The sequence below is a fragment of the Cannabis sativa genome, chromosome 1 (assembly GCF_029168945.1).
Source record: "Cannabis sativa cultivar Pink pepper isolate KNU-18-1 chromosome 1, ASM2916894v1, whole genome shotgun sequence".
NCBI classification, from domain to species: Eukaryota; Viridiplantae; Streptophyta; class Magnoliopsida; order Rosales; family Cannabaceae; genus Cannabis; species Cannabis sativa.
In genome coordinates, this window is record NC_083601.1 from 27,210,362 (window position 1) to 27,228,511 (window position 18,150).

Below are 18,150 nucleotides of genomic sequence, written 5' to 3' on the forward strand. Positions count from 1 at the left end.
GGTTTAATAAACGCAGGTGCGACTTATCAAAGGCTAGTGAATATGATGTTCGCAGATCTTATTGGAAGGACAATGGAGGTATATGTTGACGATATGCTCGTAAAATCGCAACATGCGGAGGATCATATCACGCACTTACAGGCCATGTTCGACATATTGCGACGATATAAGATGCGTCTAAACCCCTTAAAATGTGTCTTTGGAGTGGGTTCCGGAAAATTCCTTGGTTTTATGGTAAATCAGCGAGGAATAGAAGCCAATCCTGCGAAGATTAGAGCGTTGGTAGAAATGCCGTCACCGACTAAGCCAAAGGAGGTTCAGAGCCTCACAGGCAAAGTCGCGGCTTTAAACCGCTTCATATCCAGATCCTCTGACAAGTGTAAAGAGTTTTTTCAGATTTTGAAAGGTAACAAGAGGTTTCAATGGGATGAGAAATGCGAGCAGGCTTTTCAAGCGTTAAAAACGCATCTGGGGCAACCTCCAATTCTGTCAAAACCATTGCCCGGAGAGGTTTTGTCTATTTATTTAGCCGTCTCCGAGTACGCGATCAGTTCAGTACTAGTCCGCGAGGACCAAGGACGTCAACAACCGGTGTACTACGTCAGTAAGCGATTATTAGACGCCGAGACGCGTTATCCTCAAATGGAGAAACTGGCTTTCGCTTTGATAATATCCTCAAGAAAATTGCGACCTTATTTCCAGGCTCACAGCATTGAAGTCTTGACAAACTTCCCCTTAAGACAGGTTTTGGCTAAGCCAGAGACATCGGGGAGATTGTTAAAGTGGGCGATGGAGTTGAGTCAGTTCGACATCAAGTATAAACCAAGAACTGCGATCAAGGGGCAAGCTCTAGCAGATTTTATACTTGAGTTCCCAAGCACAGAGGTGGCGGTTGTAGAGGGTGGAACTGACATCGCCATGATGGGCAAAGAGGTATGGACATTGTATGTCGATGGAGCCTCAAATAATGAAGGTTCTGGCAGCGGGATCTTGTTAATCAGTCCCAATAATTTCAAGGTACACGCTGCTCTACGCTTTGAATTCTCTGCATCTAACAATGAAGCCGAGTATGAGGCTTTAATCGCAGGTCTGAAATTGGCTCTCGAGATGAAAGTCGAATACCTACAAGCATTTAGCGACTCTCAAATCGTGGTATGTCAAGTGAGTGGAGAATACCTAGCGAGAGGCGGAAGATTGGTTAAATACTTAGCCATCGTTCGTGAAATCATGCAGAAGTTCAAACATGTAGATGTGTCTCGAGTACCGCGTACTCAAAATGCCCACGCAGACGCATTGGCCCGACTGGCCTCCACTAGAGAAGCCGAATTACTCGATGTAATTCCGGTAGACGTATTGTCTCATCCAACCATAGATCGAGAAACAATCATGGAGATCGATGACGTTCAGGAGATTACCTGGATGACTCCTATCCTCACATACCTTGACAAGGGACTCCTACCTGACGATAAAATAGAAGCAAGGAAATTGCGACAACAAGCAGCCCGTTATGTGATATATGACCAGAGTTTGTATCGCCGAAGTTTTAGTCAACCACTTCTCAGATGTATCGGTGGAGAAGGTTGCGATTATATACTGCGCGAAGTGCATGAAGGAATTTGTGGAAATCATACTGGAGGTAATTCCCTTGCCTTAAAAATTATGCGACAAGGATATTACTGGCCAACATTGCGACAAGATGCCCTCGCATTTGCAAAAAAGTGTGATAGATGCCAGCGAATAGCCACATATACACACCAACCCCCGAGTAACCTCCATTCTATCACGAGTCCCTGGCCCTTTGCAATTTGGGGAATTGATTTAATCGGTGAGTTACCCAAGGGAAAAGGCGGAGTCAAATATGCTGTAGTCGCGGTTGATTACTTCACGAAGTGGGCTGAAGCGAAAGCACTCGCAACCATCACTGCGACGAAGTTACGCGAGTTCGTCTACACTTCCATCATTTGTCGTTTTGGTATTCCGCACAAACTCATTTCGGATAATGGGAAACAGTTTGACTGTAAAGAAATGCGACAGCTATGCGACGATTTAGGAATTAAAAAAGCCTTTTCCGCAGTCGCTTACCCGCAGAGTAATGGACAGACTGAAGCAGTCAACAAAATAATTAAGCACACCATAAAGGGAAAATTAGAAGATCGCAAAGGGGCATGGCCAGATGAATTACCGCAAGTCCTATGGTCTTACAATACAACCCCTCGATCTACAACTGGCGAAACACCCTTCTCACTTTCTTACGGGTGCGAGGCCATGTTGCCGGTAGAAGTTGGGGCAGGATCCTTGCGCAGAGATGCTTTCGATATCTCGCAGAACAACGAGAATCAGTTGTTTTGCCTTGATCTTTTAGAAGAAAAGCGTGATAAAGCGCAACTACAAAACGCGGCTTATCAACAGCGAACAGCAAGGTACTTTAACTCGAAAGTAAAGATAAAACCTCTGCGAGTAGGAGACTTGGTCTTTAGAAAGGTAATGCCAAACACCAAAGTCCCATCTCATGGAGTCTTTGGAGACAATTGGGAAGGACCATACATAATCGCAGATCAAATTGGTGATGCCACTTATCGACTCGCAACACTCGATGGAACCGCGATTCCACGAGCATGGAATAGCGAGAGCTTGAAATTTTATTATCAGTAATATTTGCGTTATTCGGTTATGTTAATTCGAGTACTTATACTTAGATATTTTTTGTTCAAAATAATTCCTAAGTATAGGGGCATATGTACCCGCATGTATTACTGATTGCTTGAATAAAATTACTTATTAAGTTTTTCGAGTAATTTAATTTACCAACTTCAAAAGTTTTTCCTACTTTATTACACCAAGCTGTAATTAAAGTCGCGTATATATATATGAAATTGCGATTACACCAAGCTGTGATCAAAGTTAAAAATATATATAAAATCGCAAGTACCCGTGTACTGCGTAAATATTAAAATGTAAGCTATCCCCGCGAGGATAGAAATTTGTCCAAAAAGTAAGATAAATTTCATTAAGTACAGAAGTGCGAGTACCCGTGTACCGCATATATAAGTAAAAAGTGAGAGTGAAATTAAACAACAACATAAGATAGAAAATAATCAAGCGTCTGGAGCAACGGGAGTAGTCTCATCAGGAGCAGCCTCGTCCGCGATCTTGCTGACGACCTCATTCTCGACCTCTTCAGCCTGTACTCCCTCGATTTCGTCCGGAAGGTTGCCTCCCCCACCTTGAGTCTGGGTAGGAGACATGGCGCGAAAGGCTTCAGCCATTTCAGCAGCTTCAGCTCCAAGCAGCGAGAAGTCGAAGTCAGGGACTTTGGAGAGAGTGGTATAAATGTAATCAGACACAGCCTGATCGTACTGTTTCTTCCCACTCTCTTTCTCAGCCTCCAAGTCGCGAGTCATCTCAACGATCGTTGTCTGCGACTTCTTGAGCTCGAGCTCCACCTGTTCTTTTGCCCTGCTGAGTTCCTCGAGCTCCTTCTCCTTGGCCTTGTTAAGCTCCTCCATCCTCGCCACCTCCTGCTTCAGCTTCTTTATGTTTTCTTGAAAATGGGCGTTCTGCCTCTTCAGCGAATCAGTTTCCTTCGAAGGAGTAGCCGCGGCTTTCATGAACAAAGCCATGGATTGCACGGCCAGTTCAGTAGATCGAGTAACGAGATCCTCGTAAGGAATCTCAGTCAGTAATTTTTCCTGCATGGCCAGGAAGTCGCGAGCACGAACTGGAGAGTCGATAACGACTTTCTTCCCCTTATCCTGAGTAGTCTTGGCCAACTTCTTGGAGGAGTCTGCAGCAAGCGAAGTCATCACATCGCTCTTCCTCTTCTGGGCAACGACCGGCGAAGTCGCTGGTGTTCCGCCCTTTTGCTTGATCTTCAGGACAGGGGCAGACTTCAAAAAAGTCATGTCTACAAGAAAAAAGGACAGATAAGTAAAAATCACAATCCTACCCGTCAATTTATAGCAAAAGGACGAGTTACCTGAAGTTTGCCGAGGAGTTTGCTTAGAAAGACGTTTATCTATCCGCTCTTGCTGTTTCTCAGATGGTTCTTTATATACTGGCTCCCGTTGAAGACTCGCGTTCTCAGGGATCAGCTGGTGTTCTCGCAATTTCGCAGTCGTGCACAGTAATCGCCAGTCGCGATCTTGTACCGGAAGACTCCCGAGAATTTCAGCTACCCCCTTCTTATTCGCGTCAAGAGTTGGTCGAGCTGGTCTATCTGCGATGACAACAAAAAGCGAGTTAGCAAAAGATCTCAAAAAAACAAAGTAACTAATTTTATCTAAGTCAACAAATACGCGACATACTGGGTCTGCGATTAAAGTCGGTCCTGATCCCAGGAACCTTAAAAACATAAAACCATTTCGACTTCCAGTCGCCCATGTTCGAGACCATCCCCTCAACACCGTTTATTTCAGAAGTCGCCCATTTACTAAAGCAATAGAAGCCGTTATGAAGACCCACGCTCTTTATGTCATAGAAGTAACTAAACTCCTCTACTGACGGAGCCCTATGGGCGTACTCCATGTACATCGCATAGAAAGCTAGTACAGTGCGATAACTGTTGGGTGTTAGCTGAAAGGGCGATACGTCATAACGCCTGAGAATGGCTGCGACGAAAGGATGAAACGGGACCGATACACCACATCGAAGAATGGGTATTGAGATGACCACATCCTCTGTAGGGATGATCGCAGGGTTGGTGAACGGAAGATGCGCTCTCTGAGATGGTTTGGGACGTTGAAACGCAAGTCGCAACAAATTCAACCTCACGAAGGTGGTGAAGTCAGATTTGGCGACCCTCGAGACTAGGTCTTCGCATGAGAAAGGTTCGTTCAATTGGGAGTCGTCGACCGAATCCGTCCCGCTCCCTTCCGCTTCCTCTTCTTCCCCACCTGACTCACGGACCGGGGTAGTCCATTCCTCCTCCACCTCCTCGACCTCGATGTCAGGAGCATGTCTCGTATGAATGAGGTAGTCGCGTGCTGACACTGTGGATTCGCTATCTCGGATATCGATTGTCCCAGGTTCAGCGAGCTCCTGTACCATCCTCTCGATGTCAACAGAAGACATCGGACCTAACTCTATCTCCGCAGCCTCCATTTCGGAGATGTCCGTAGGGAGAAAGCTGTCCCTCTCTTGGTCCGACTCCCCGTCAAAGGCGCGACCTCCTGAGCCGAGCTGCTGGCTATCCGATAGATCGCTCATCTGAAAGATAGAAGATCTTTTCAGCGTGATGGATGTGTGAAAAAATAAAGGTAAGTGATCTCACCCGCAGTAGATTATAAAAGTCGCATTCGACAGGAAAGTCGAGCTACGTGCGGCCGACCCTCCTATCAACATGCGAGAAGAAATGTAACTATCTTTGGGCGAGTAATTCACGCATCCTCGGTTGTGCGGTATACCTCCAGAAACGGCTGGGCGTATCCCAGTGACTCAAGAGGTATGCATTTTCGAGCATAACCCTGAAGTTACTGGGAGACTCCCACCGTTTCGAGACTACCTACCAACCAAAGAGTACGGTCATTCGAGTATTAACGCACGTCAACAAATGGCTGGGTGTATCTCAGTATCTCAAGGGACATATAATCGCATATATAGCCATTAGAATACTGTGACACACCCACCATTTGGAATGGCAATTAATACTCTCACCACTCAGCCCGCGACATGTAAAGATCCTAAAAGATCTAGCTAATAGTTAAGCGGAAATAAGTTTTGGAAGCATGCGATTATTCAAATTGTTCAACCGAACACCCGCGAACATTCAAATTGTTCATCCGAATGTCCGCGAGCATTCGAGACGTGAATCAGTGCCTATGAATTGTATGCGGTTATGTCAATTTACAGGCCCTACACTATGAATATTACCCAGTTTCATTGACCCAAAACACATAAATACCCACTAGCATACACTCCTAAAAAGTTTTCAAAAACATCCAAACCCAGAGAGTAAAACGCAATTTCCCTAAAAACAAAAGCGAAAAATGCAGAGAACTAACCTTTAGTTCTGATTCCTGCAAACTGCTCTCGATCACGCCTGAGATTGGGAATGTTGTGGGAACTGGCAGAAATATGGAGATGAACTTTTTCTGAAGTGTATGAACTAGAGGGAAGTTAAGAGAAAAGAGGGAAAATGGGGAAATTTGATTCGTATTAAAACGTTTAAATACCCATATCCCTTATTAATTGGGATCATGACACGTGGCAGTCAGAATGCCTAAGGTCACCCAATCTAACGGCCAATTATGGCCACGCCTACACGAATACCGAAGGGTTTTGTGACGTGGCATCCTAGAGATAATGAAAATTAATTATTACAGCCGTCATTTTTCGAAACCCTCGATGGGACAACCAAAAGGTCACCTCCTCGTGACAACCTTTCACCTGTCTCTCGAGCAATAGTTTCCCTCAGTGACCGCTCTAGTCACGTCGCGAAACTAGGGGCATGTGTTATAGTGAGATTTCTCTCACCTAGAAACTCGAGACCAGACTCCTCTTTAAAGGACACGTGTATTCAGATTTCCAATGAAAGCTGAATGTCCGTGAGAGATTTCTCGAAGTTTAGACCTCGCGCAGGCTAAAAATAGCGAGATACTGTAGGTGCGACTTAAGTCACACCGCATAACCATAATTCTCATCATGCAGGGTAGATCCAACTCGCATATGTCAGAACATGTGCGAGTGTCCCCCTCTATACCTCCGCGACGAATATAGAGACCAATGCCCTATGATGCAGTTTTGGTCCCAGCGACCCAACAAACTCTCTGTCAGACCAATATAAGTTCGCATGTCCAGATGTTACCAGCTTCAACATGCGACGTCTACAACGGGCGATTACCTAAGGACGCAGACGTTCCAAACGTATGTGCGACCCTACGAGCTCAACAGACGGAACATGAACGGTCAACTCGCAGATGCGAAAGACGCATACGTTGATGAATTCAGTAACTGTCATACATTTATTAATGTTAACGTTGTTTGAGTTTAGTCATTGCAATTCAATGTGTAAATAATGGATTAACAATAAATGTGATCCTCATGTAACCGATTGGGCACCTGCTTTGCATATAAAGGGGTGATCCACCATGAAAATGGACCTACGAATCCCTTGCTACAGTGGACTAAGCAGAACAAAATCTGACTGAACCACTATAATTCACCGTCTTGTTTATTTTTCCAGCCTTGTTGTTTATTCTCGCATTCCCATTCGAGTACTCGCCATTCTAGGTTGAATACTCGCACTTGTCATCTCTCAAATAATTCTCTTTTTTACCAGTTAAATTATACTTTTTGGTGTTGCGAAATTTGCTCGACAACACAATTAAAAAAAAAAAAAGGTGTATTTATCATGTACATTGTACAAGACAAGACTACATTAGTAGCTTGTGTCTACTACTTAGTATTTGCATCGATGAATGATGCTTTTAGAAGGAAGATTAGGTCAGGTGGGTGCAACACAGCTTGCATTTGCATTCGCATTGCAGGTGAAATGCATGCAAAAGTACACAGTGTCTTCTACTTTTAAATTGGCTTGACACGTACTATTATAGATTAAACAATAAAATCATATATTAGCAAAAACATATCAGAATCCATAAAATCTATTTTAAATAGTATGATTTTCTAATTTTTACATCAAAATTTTCTCTTTAAAACTTGAGATTTTTTTAATGATGAGGATTCAAGAATAAAGATACTTTATCTGAAGCGATGTAAAAGATAAGGAACAATACCTATTTATTAATAATAAAATAAACATTAAATTAATTCTTTTTGATTATTTTTAATTTAACCCCTCATCAAATTAGAAATTGTCTAATTAGTATTTACATATTAAAATCATGACAATCATGTTCTTAAGTTATAAAATAGACGATATAAATTTAATTTATTTATTTAATGATCTAACACACATTTTTATATATACAATTGTGACCTCAATAATTTTTGACACTTATTGCTAAAAATTTTATGTTATATTATTATTGGTAATAATTAACTATTAAATTTTATATAATTTAAAAAAAAATTTTTAAAAATATTACTAAACAATTATAAAGTATCACTTATAAAAAAAAAAAAATACTGAATATAATTTGTATAGCTACTAAATCTAATATAACAATATTACTAGCTCATTATTTAGTACTTATTTGCTTCCTCTCTAATTTCCTTTCTTTCTAAGTACAATCCACCTTTCTCAAATTACAATGGTAACTCTTTCTTTTTCTTACTATTTTCTTTTCATTCATGTTCATCAACACATTAATACATAAATATGTACATATTGGTTTTCATCATTTGTAATTTGAAGATAGTTTTTTAAAATTTTCTTGTTGGATAGTTTCGCCTAATTTCCTCTATATTTGTTGTTATATGAAAGGAGTTGAAGAGATATCTTTGCAAGGCCACACATATTTTTTTTCCTAACAAGACAGATTTTCTCATATATATATATATACATATATAATATACCATTACTTTTCTCTTTTAGTAGTTCCCCAACCTTAAAACGAACATGATGTTAAAAACACAGATGATAACTCTAAAAAACAATTGGAAAATTTTGTGCCAGAAAGTAAAAGCTCATTCTCATGCCTTTATTTTCAGGTAAAAGCAATTTCTTTCTAACTCAAACTCTTCTCTTTCCCTTTTCTTTAACAGCGTTGTATTACTTTTCTGTTGTGTGATCAGGACAGTGAGAACAAAGGTAGCTATGAGGAAAGCTTTGATCACGAAGCTTTGCCACTCAAAACCGCATTTGAGTTATTTGATGCCAACTTTTTCAGTAGTAAAAAGGTCACAAATTTAATCTATTATATGGTTAATAATAAACTAGCAAGTCATTACTTCTCATTCTATATCTTTGGCTATTTATAGATGGTGGAAATTACTAAGGGTGCAAAAGAGCTCAACGTCCCTACTATTAGAGCAAATAGAAAGCTTGTTGGTTCTGTTAATGGAGGGCTTTATCATCATTCTCCTTTGGTCTTCAACCCTGAATGGGCAACTGAAGAAGCTAACAACAAAAAAAAGAGATTTAATTATCCTTATTTGGTTGGCACACAAAGACCAAACAAAGAAGATGATATTGCCTTTATGAGTGTAATTAAGAAAAGATTCTTTGATATTTTTCATATCTACATGTGTGTGCTGCTGTGATAATAAGTAAACCCATTTGATGATTTTCAGATTCTTGAACTAGGGGAGCTGATTAAGACAAAGCAAGTTACATCTGAGGAGCTCACTCAACTTTGTCTTAAAAGACTGAAAAGGTAGTGAAAAAAGTCCCTATTTTGTTCTAATTCAAGGCTCCCTTTTTTGACTGATGTAGTAATTGTGTGTAGGTATAATCCTGTTCTTGAGGCTGTTATCTCTTACACTGAAGACTTGGCATACAAGCAAGCAAAAGAAGCTGATGAATTGTTCTCCAGAGGAGTGTACTTGGGTATAGACCCCTTTTTCCACTAACTCATTAAGTAAAGATTTACTTTATGGTTTTTATATAATAGAAAGTTCTTCATTACAATGCTTGAATTAGGTCCTCTCCATGGGATCCCTTATGGGTTAAAGGATATAATTTCAGTACCCCAATACAAAACAACATGGGGTTCAAAAAGTTTCAAAGATCAAGTCCTTGACATTGAAGCTTGGGTTTACAAAAGGTAACAAATATGTTCTGAATATAGAAGTTGCATCTATAGAACATTTATATTCTAGTTTATGACTGTACATATGTGTTGAATGAAGGTTGAAATCTGCTGGGGCAGTTCTTGTAGCCAAACTTGTTTCTGGATCACTGGCATATGATGATATATGGTTTGGTGGTAGGACAAGGAACCCTTGGAATATTGAAGAATTCTCCACAGGTTCTTCAGCTGGCCCAGCTGCCTGCATCTCAGCTGGTATTATTTTTGAGCTTCTTGGTTTTCTTTTTTTCAATTAATATATGGTTGTCTTGACTAGTAACTTTGTATGTGTGAACTGAAAAATCACAACTTCACTTGGATCAAGAATGGTTCTCTCAGATTTTTTTCTTTTAACAGGGTTGGTTCCATTTGCTATTGGATCAGAAACAGTTGGTTCGATGACCTTGCCTGCTTCGCGATGCGGGGTGACAGCGTTGCGGCCTACTTTTGGTCTTGTTGGTAGAACTGGTGTTATGAGCATATCAGAAAGCTTGGTACGTATATATATACTGCTAACTCTCTTCTCTGTTTTGGTAAGGAGAGTATATATATTGTCTTTTTCACACATTTCCTCTGTTTAACAGGATAAGCTTGGTCCTTTCTGTAGAAGTGCAACAGATTGTGCTATTGTTTTAGATTCTATTATGGGAAAAGATCCAGATGATGTCTCATCAAGGGACATTTCTCTTGGTGATCCATTTTCGGTTGACATAAAAAAACTGACAGTTGGGTATCTTGATGATGCTGATATGGAGGTAGTGTTTCAATTTTAATTTTTTATTAGATTTGGCAACACTTAACATCTGTATTCGTTCCAAACTAAGCTGTTTTAGGATATGATACATTCCAGGTTGTTCAAGTTCTTGCATCAAAAGGTGTTAACATGGTTCCTTTCAAACTGAATTACACAGTTGACTCAGTTCAAGGCATTATAAGTTTTACAATGGATGTTGACATGTTAGCTCATTTTGATGAGTGGCAGCGATCGGGGAAGGATGATGACTACGAAGCTCAAGATCAATGGCCGGTTGAATTGCGCCGAGCACGCTTCTTTCCTGCTGTTGACTATTTGCAGGTTTTCCTATTCTCTTTAAGAAATGATGCATCTTATTGTAATTAGCTAGACATAAAACTTTGATCTTTATTTCACTAATATTCTTTTTTCTTTTCTTTTTTTAATAGGCACAAAGGGCTAGGGGCAAGTTAATACAAGAAGTAAGAGAAAGCTTCAAAGTTGATGCAATGATTGGCAGCCCAACTGAATGGGAGAGAGTTTGTATGGGAAATCTAGTTGGTATGCCTGTGATTGTTGTTCAAACAGGATTTACACACATATCAAATCCACCTTGCTCAGATTGTCGCCGGCGAAAAACCACAACCACTGGGATATTTGCTCCTCCATACCATGACCACATTGTAATTAAGCTTCTACACCTCTTAGTACCCAGCTAGCTAGCTATAGTGTAGAGTAGCATTCATTAATTAGTTAATGATTACAATTATGCATCATTTGACCTTTTGAGTTTTTAATGAGCAGGCTCTTGCCTTAGCAGTGGCTTACCAATCAGAAACCAATCACCATAAGCAGAGGCCGCCGGTGGATGAGCTCGGACCAAACGACTCGATTCCAAACCCGCCAATTCATATCCAGCCTCCTAGACTGCTGCGCTTCCTTTAATAGAACTATGCATAAAAGTTGTTGTATTTAGCTAGCTACTAATAATCTAGGTGAGAAATATGCAAAAATACAAGGGGATCCTAATGTTTTTCAAGTACAAATATTTGATATCTTTGGGTGGTTATGGCAAATATTTGGTTAGGTGTTTTCAAATATTTAAATTAAAGATTTAATATGAAATTGCATTGTACTGTTATTTGTGGTTCCCACATATATGTCTACAGGGGATCTAGTGAGAAGTCTCCGCAAGGTCCTATTTATTTTCTTAAAAAAAGGACACAATTATAGAGTTATGTTACGTACTTGATACTCTAATCTACTGCATAAAAATAAAGTTTCTTCTTTAAGAAAAAAAAAAGATTTAATATTATAAATTAAAGGAGACCCCTAGAATAGAGGTAGAGAGTAAAATAGACATGGACAAAATTAGTTTCGAAGCCCATCCCAGGGAGAATATTGCCAAGTCTGGTATTGAGTAGGGAAATAGCAAGAGCTTCCTCACCAAACTCACGTACCTGCCATGCTACATGTTTAATGCTACTTGGCATTAGCTAAGTAGGCCACCAAAGTCCTACTCCAAAAGTTAACACTTTGCAAGAGATAAAAGTGTTTAAAGTGTCAAAACACTTTACATGAGGTCATTGGTAAAATTTAAATTTAGTATTAAATCAACATAAAAATATTTGGTACTAAATTTTATATTTTTTATTATTTTATTAATATACTAAGAATATTTTAATACTAAATATTTATTAATTATTAAAAACTTTTAAAAAAAAAAATATCATTTATAAGTTTAATTATAGTCAGGGCCGACCCAAACATTAGGCAGCTTGGACCATTGCAGAAGGTCCCCATTTTTTAGGAGAAATTTGAAAAACTATATTTTAAAAACCCTAAAATTTTATGCTTAAACCAATACATTTCAAAATAAAAAATATATGACACTTTTATCAAAAACCCAAGAATAACCCTCACATAACAACACCCCAACTCTCTCTCTCTCATCCTCTATCTCTCTAGCTTCTCTCTCAACCGAACCTTCACCATTCTCTCTGCCCACTTCGCACGAACCGAGCCCCCCACCGCCCACCACGAGTCGAGCCCCACTTCCGACCGAGACGCCGATGGAGACCCAAAGCCACAAAATTTTCATTTTTTTTGGGTTTTAAGGTCGTGTCCGATGGGCCCATCGGACCCCATCGGGCGGGGGTCGGGCCCATCGGACCCGACCTTAAAACCCAAAAAAATTTATATCGGGCCCATCGGACCCGACTTCAAAACCCCGAAAAATGCCCCATCGGACCTGACCCCTTAGAAGCCCAGAAAACTTTCAGAGGGGGCGGTCGGGTCGTACGCGATGGTGAGGGGGTGACGACCTGGGTCGTACGCGACTGTGGGTCTCCGTCGGACTAGTATCGGTCGAAAGTGGGGCTCGACTCGTGGTGGGCGGTGGGGGGCTCGGTTCGTGCGAAGTGGGGAAAGAGAATGGTGAGGGTTCGGTTGAGAGAGAAGCTAGAGAAATAGAGGAAGAGAGAGAGTTGGGGTGTTATTATGTGAGGGTTATTCTTAGATTTTTGATAAAAGTATCATATATTTTTTTATTTTGAAATGTATTGGTTTAAACATAAAATATTAGGGTTTTTAATGTATAGTTTTTCAAATTTTCCTTTTTAAGGCCCAATTTTTTTTTTAAAAAAAATGCCCATTTATTTATTTTTTCCTATTATAAATACATAAATAAAAAATTTATGTACGAATCTTTAAAAAAAATTAGTAATAGAATTATAGTTTTAATGTACATGGGTTTTTTTTTTTCTTTCTAAAGGGCCTAATTTTAAAATTTTGCACAAGGCCCCCAAAATGTTTGGGTCAGTCCTGATTATAGTATCTCATTGAATTATATGTAGTGTGAAGCCACACTATTTTGGTGTTTTACAGGCCGGTTGGAGATGGCTTGACAAACAATTTTATAATTTCGAGAAGAGTAATTGGCGATAAAATCTCTTTATATTTTAATTTTTATACTTAATTCTTCTTTTTTCGTAGCAGATTATAAATTTGAGGCGTCAGTTAAATATTATCTTTAAACACCAATTGAATGATCATTGTGTACATTTGTGTATACGTGAAAGTAAAACTTCAAAATCAATACAGTAATAATTCAATTGGTATTTAACAGTGATATTTAGTTGACACCTCAAATTTGTAAAAAAAAGTAAACATAAAGGGTTTTATTGTAAAAAAAAAAAAGTTAAATGTAAAATATCAAAACATAAAAGAATTTTTAATATGAGTATTGGATTTTACATAATAAAAATTTACTAAAATTTAGTTGTTTAACACTTTCAAAGTTGAATAATTTATATGACTTTATTTTATGTTTAGATATTTTTGTCATTCAATATGCCATGTTTGTATAATCTAAGTTTTCAAAACTCATATTTAATTTTTTTTTTGTTTAGACCTTTTTTAAAGGTTAGTTAGTAATTCGTTAATATTTAAAAGTTTGAAAACTGATGAATTGTTTTTTATTATTATTTATTTTTATATTTTTTTAAATAAAAAATAGTAATTGTCTTTTCATTTTTTCTACAGGTAATGAGTATCTTATTTCTCCTACCCCATTTTATTGATTTTTTTTAACAAGTGCTCTTTTTTAATTTTTTTCATTTTGCATCTTCATTTCAAATTACGATTTTCTTCTCTCTCTCTCTCTCTCTCTCTCTCTCTCTCTCTCTCTCTCTCTCTCTCTCTCTCTCTCTCTCTCTCTCTCTCTCTCTCTCTCTCTCTCTCTCTCTCTCTCTCTCTCTCTCTCTCTCTCTCTCTCATATTTCCCAATTTTGTATTTCTCTTCTTCTTTTTTTTTTTATTGTTGGGCTCATTTTGATTTTTATTTGATCGTGCTTTAGAGATTTTGTCACACTTAAGAGTGATGTATTATAAATAATTATCGAACCTCTAGATGACATACCGTCCAGGAACCACTACTTAAGAGTAGTATTTTTTTTTTATAAGTAAGCTTATTGGTAATCTTTTTTGAGATGTTCCGTATTTCAATATCTTGTTAATAGGATCAATTCTATTTACTTATTATACCGACCAAGTTTATATGTGCCTGAACTTGTGATATCTATAACTTGATATGGTCCTTCCTAATTTAGGCCAAGTACTCCTCTTGCAGGGTCTTTGGTATTTAAATATACTTTTCGAAGTATCATATCTCCAACAAAGAACTTTCTATCCTTGACGTGCTTGTTAATGTATCTAGACACCTTTTGTTAGTAGGCTTGTAACTTCAAGTTGACCTAATCTCTTTTTTCTTCAATTTTGTCTAGGAATTCTATTAGGAGAGTGTGGTTTACTTCTTGGTCAAGCAGGTACATCTTGATATGATTGTAACCTGAATAGGTATCCATAAAGCTTAGGATCTCATGACCACTTGTAGCATCTACAAGTTGGTCGATCCCTGGAAGTGGGAAACAATCCTTTGGACATGCTTTATTGAGGTTAGTGAAATCGATGCAAACTCACCAATTCTTGTTTGGCTTGGGTACCAGTACGGGGTTAGAAACCCAAACAAGGTAGAATGCCTCAATGATGAAGTTATTTGCACACAACTTTTTAACTTCATCTTTGAATGCTTGTGCTCGCTTTTTATCCAGTAGCTTCTGTTTTTGTTGTACTAGACGGAAGTTTGGATCTATATTAAGGGCGTGAGAAATTATTGATAGATCGATTCCTACCATGTCTTCACGCGACCAAGCAAAAGTGTTGAGGTTTGCCCTTAGAAATTTGATTAATTCAGATTTTATTTCTGGTGATAAATCTTGACCAATTTTAAGTTTCTTGGTCAGCTGGAGAGGTCGATCCCTGCTTCTTCTAATTCTGCCAATGGTCCAAAGCTGTTTGCAGGATTCCAAAAATAAGGATCTATGCTAGTCTTCTCGCCTTGGGCAGATCCTTAATGCCCTTGGCTGGACTCGTTGTTTGAGCTCTTGGTGAGAAGGTCTTCCTTTTTTGTTTTGGAAAGAGCGATGTTGTAACATTGCCGAGCAGACTGTTGGTCTCCCTATAGGCACCCGACACCATACTTTGTTGTAAACTTGATGCATAGGTGGTAAATTGAAGTGACTGCTTTTAGGTCATACAGGGTTGGTCCTCTATCATGATATTGAATGCAAATGCCACATCAACAAATATGAATTAAGTCATGATTGTTTTCTGTGCAGGACTTTCACTTATTATCAATGGAAATTGGATGTGCCCTAGAGGAGCCAGTCCTTGGCTCGAGAACCCGTACATGAGCTGTGTACAGGGTGTTAGGTCTTTCAAATGAAGCCTTATCTTCTTGTATGCAATCTTGAAGATGATACTGGAAGAGGCTCCATCATCCATCATAGAATGGGCTACCGTCATATTCCTTATTTGAGTGGTCATGTGAGGGAATCTAACATGGGCAGCATCCTCTTCAGTAAGGTGATGGAAGGCTTCAACTTTTGGTTGTTTTGGATTTCTTCCCTCTAGCCAGGACTTTGTTTCATTGCTCGTGACAGAGAGTTCGACCATTGTCTCAAGAAATACATCATCCACTGTTGTTAACAGGTCACATCCAATGGTAGCCAAGTCCAAAAATGGCATAGTCAAACCAAAAGGTTATTTGGCTACCAAGCACCCTTTACCAGAATTATTATTGCTTTCTGAGCTAAGATCTCTTCAAGCACCTCTTAAGCATCCAAACTGGTTTAACTCTATGCAGACTGAAGTTCATGCTTTAAAAAGGTTAGGCACATGGAGACTGGTTCCTTATGAAGTTGGTATGCATATCATTGACAACAAGTGGATTCATCGGATCAAGCTCAATGTCAATGGTTCATTGGACAAGTTCAAATCAAGACGGGTAGCAAAAGTCTATCTGCAGGCCCCAGGTATTGACTACGAGGAGATTTTTTCTCCCGTAGTTAAGCCAATTACATTTAAGAATGTACTGTCTCTAGCTATAACTTTGAATTGGATAGTCACTCAATTGGATGTTAACTGAAACAATGTTTATGCATCAACCTCCTGGGTTTGTAGATCAGGCCAAACCAGATCATGTATGTCTTCTACACAAGGCTCTTTATGGTCTTAAACAAGCTCCAAGAGCTTGGAATGACAAACTTAAAGCTAGTATACTTCAATGGGGTTTCAAAGCATCCCAATCATACACATTCTTATTTATTTATGGTACTGGAGTCAATTTACTTATACTCTTAGTCTATGTTGATGATATTCTAATAACAAGCCCCAACGAGACTCTTATATCTAAACTAGTTACATATCTCAACAATCAATTTTTCCTCAAAGATTTAGGTGATGTTCACTACTTTATTATAGTGGAAATATTCAGAGATTCTAATGGGATGTTATTGTCTCAAACCAAGCACATCACAAATCTTCTAGTTAAGCTTCATATGGAAGGAGCTAGGAGTTGCTCTAATCCTATCAGCAGTACAACAAAACTGCCCTTAAATGATGGAGAACTATTTGGAGAACCTACTCTTTATGGAAGCACAATTGGGACTCTCTAATATCTTACTTTTACCAGACCAGATGTTGCCAATTTCTCAAAGCTCCAACAATGTTACATTGGGAAGCATGCAAGAGGTTGCTAAGATATCTTAAAGGCGCTATCTCTGATGGCTTATTTCTCAAACCCGTCGTTGTCATGACTTTAGAAAGATACTCTGATGCTGACTAGGCTAGCTGTGTTGATGATAGAAGAGATCAATAGGAGGATATGTGGTGTTTTTAGGTAATAATCTAATCTCATGGTCTGCAAATAAGTAACAAGTTGTTGCTCGCTCAAGCACTGAAAGTGAATTTTGTGCTTTAGCAAGCACAACAACTGAACTAAGATGGATTGTCTCCTTGCTTACTGAACAACAAGTTGTCTTACCACACTGCCATGTTATTTGGGTTGACAACCAGAATGCTACTGCTCTAGCAGGCAACCCAATTTTCCATGCTTGGTCAAAACACATTAAGATCGATTTACATTTTGTCAGGGACCAAATTCTGGAAAAGAAGTTGTTAGTACATTATGTTCCTAGTTTTGATCAAGTGGCTAATATGCTTCCAAACCACTGTCTAATGATCATTTTAGCTACCTTAAATCCAAAGTGAAAATGGCTCAAACTCTATTAGTTTGAGGGGAGATGTTAACACTATTAACTAATGCTAGTTAGTTTTCTCTTAACTTAGTTTTTAGTTAATTGTTTAACAATTAGTTAAGGTAATTAATGAGTTTTTTAAGTAACTAATTATACTCTATTTCATTAACTCATATATAAATAAAAAGTCTTTTAACTGATTAGATCAACTTTTGCTAAGCTGATTCTACCATTTTTTTCTTCTTCTTGCTCTGCTTTTAGCTTTCTTTTTTCTACACTGTAGTTCTCATTGACACAAGAAGAGTAAGAACAAGTCTAAGTAAGTTGTCAATAAAATGATACATAATTGCTTTCTTTGTTTTCAACAAGCCTTCACTCTAGCTAGAATTTGGAGAAAAGAAAAAGTCTAGAAGAGATTATTTGTTTGGGCAAGTAAATTGGTGTAATAGTAGTAATGAGATGAAGAGATTAATTGTTTGGACAAGTGAGTTGGTGTAATAGTATTAGTGAGATGAGAATTAGAAGACTTTGGGCTTAGAAGAAAAGTGAATAAGTTTTGGCCAATTTTAGTAGACAAAATAGCATATGCTACATAATGATAAATCACTTTTTTTTCCACATATCTAATAGA

At 38.6% G+C, this 18,150-nt stretch overlaps 2 protein-coding genes across 4 annotated transcripts; both read left to right on the top strand.

Moving 5' to 3' along the window:
- Positions 1 to 8,087: 8,087 nt before the first annotated feature.
- On the top strand, positions 8,088 to 11,500 carry LOC115704921 (uncharacterized). Of its 3 annotated transcripts, XM_061106884.1 has the most exons (12): positions 8,317 to 8,610; positions 8,700 to 8,799; positions 8,881 to 9,105; positions 9,193 to 9,275; positions 9,348 to 9,448; positions 9,542 to 9,665; positions 9,751 to 9,905; positions 10,047 to 10,183; positions 10,274 to 10,444; positions 10,540 to 10,764; positions 10,872 to 11,105; positions 11,227 to 11,500. In XM_061106884.1, exons 1-12 carry the CDS (start codon positions 8,519 to 8,521, stop codon positions 11,365 to 11,367), a joined length of 1,788 nt encoding a protein of 595 aa, XP_060962867.1. In that variant the 5' UTR covers positions 8,317 to 8,518; the 3' UTR covers positions 11,368 to 11,500. The 3 variants fall into 3 exon arrangements, with proteins under 3 accessions (XP_060962874.1, XP_060962867.1, XP_060962869.1); XM_061106891.1 differs by lacking the exons at positions 8,317 to 8,610; positions 8,881 to 9,105 and adding an exon at positions 8,088 to 8,213 and having other exon boundaries at positions 8,695 to 8,799; XM_061106886.1 differs by lacking the exon at positions 8,881 to 9,105.
- Positions 11,501 to 15,982: 4,482 nt separating this feature from the next.
- Positions 15,983 to 16,408, top strand: LOC133033580 (uncharacterized mitochondrial protein AtMg00820-like). The gene has a single exon (XM_061108472.1). The coding sequence runs from the start codon at positions 15,983 to 15,985 to the stop codon at positions 16,406 to 16,408; it is 426 nt and encodes a 141-aa protein (XP_060964455.1).
- The last annotated feature ends 1,742 nt before the right edge of the window (positions 16,409 to 18,150 follow it).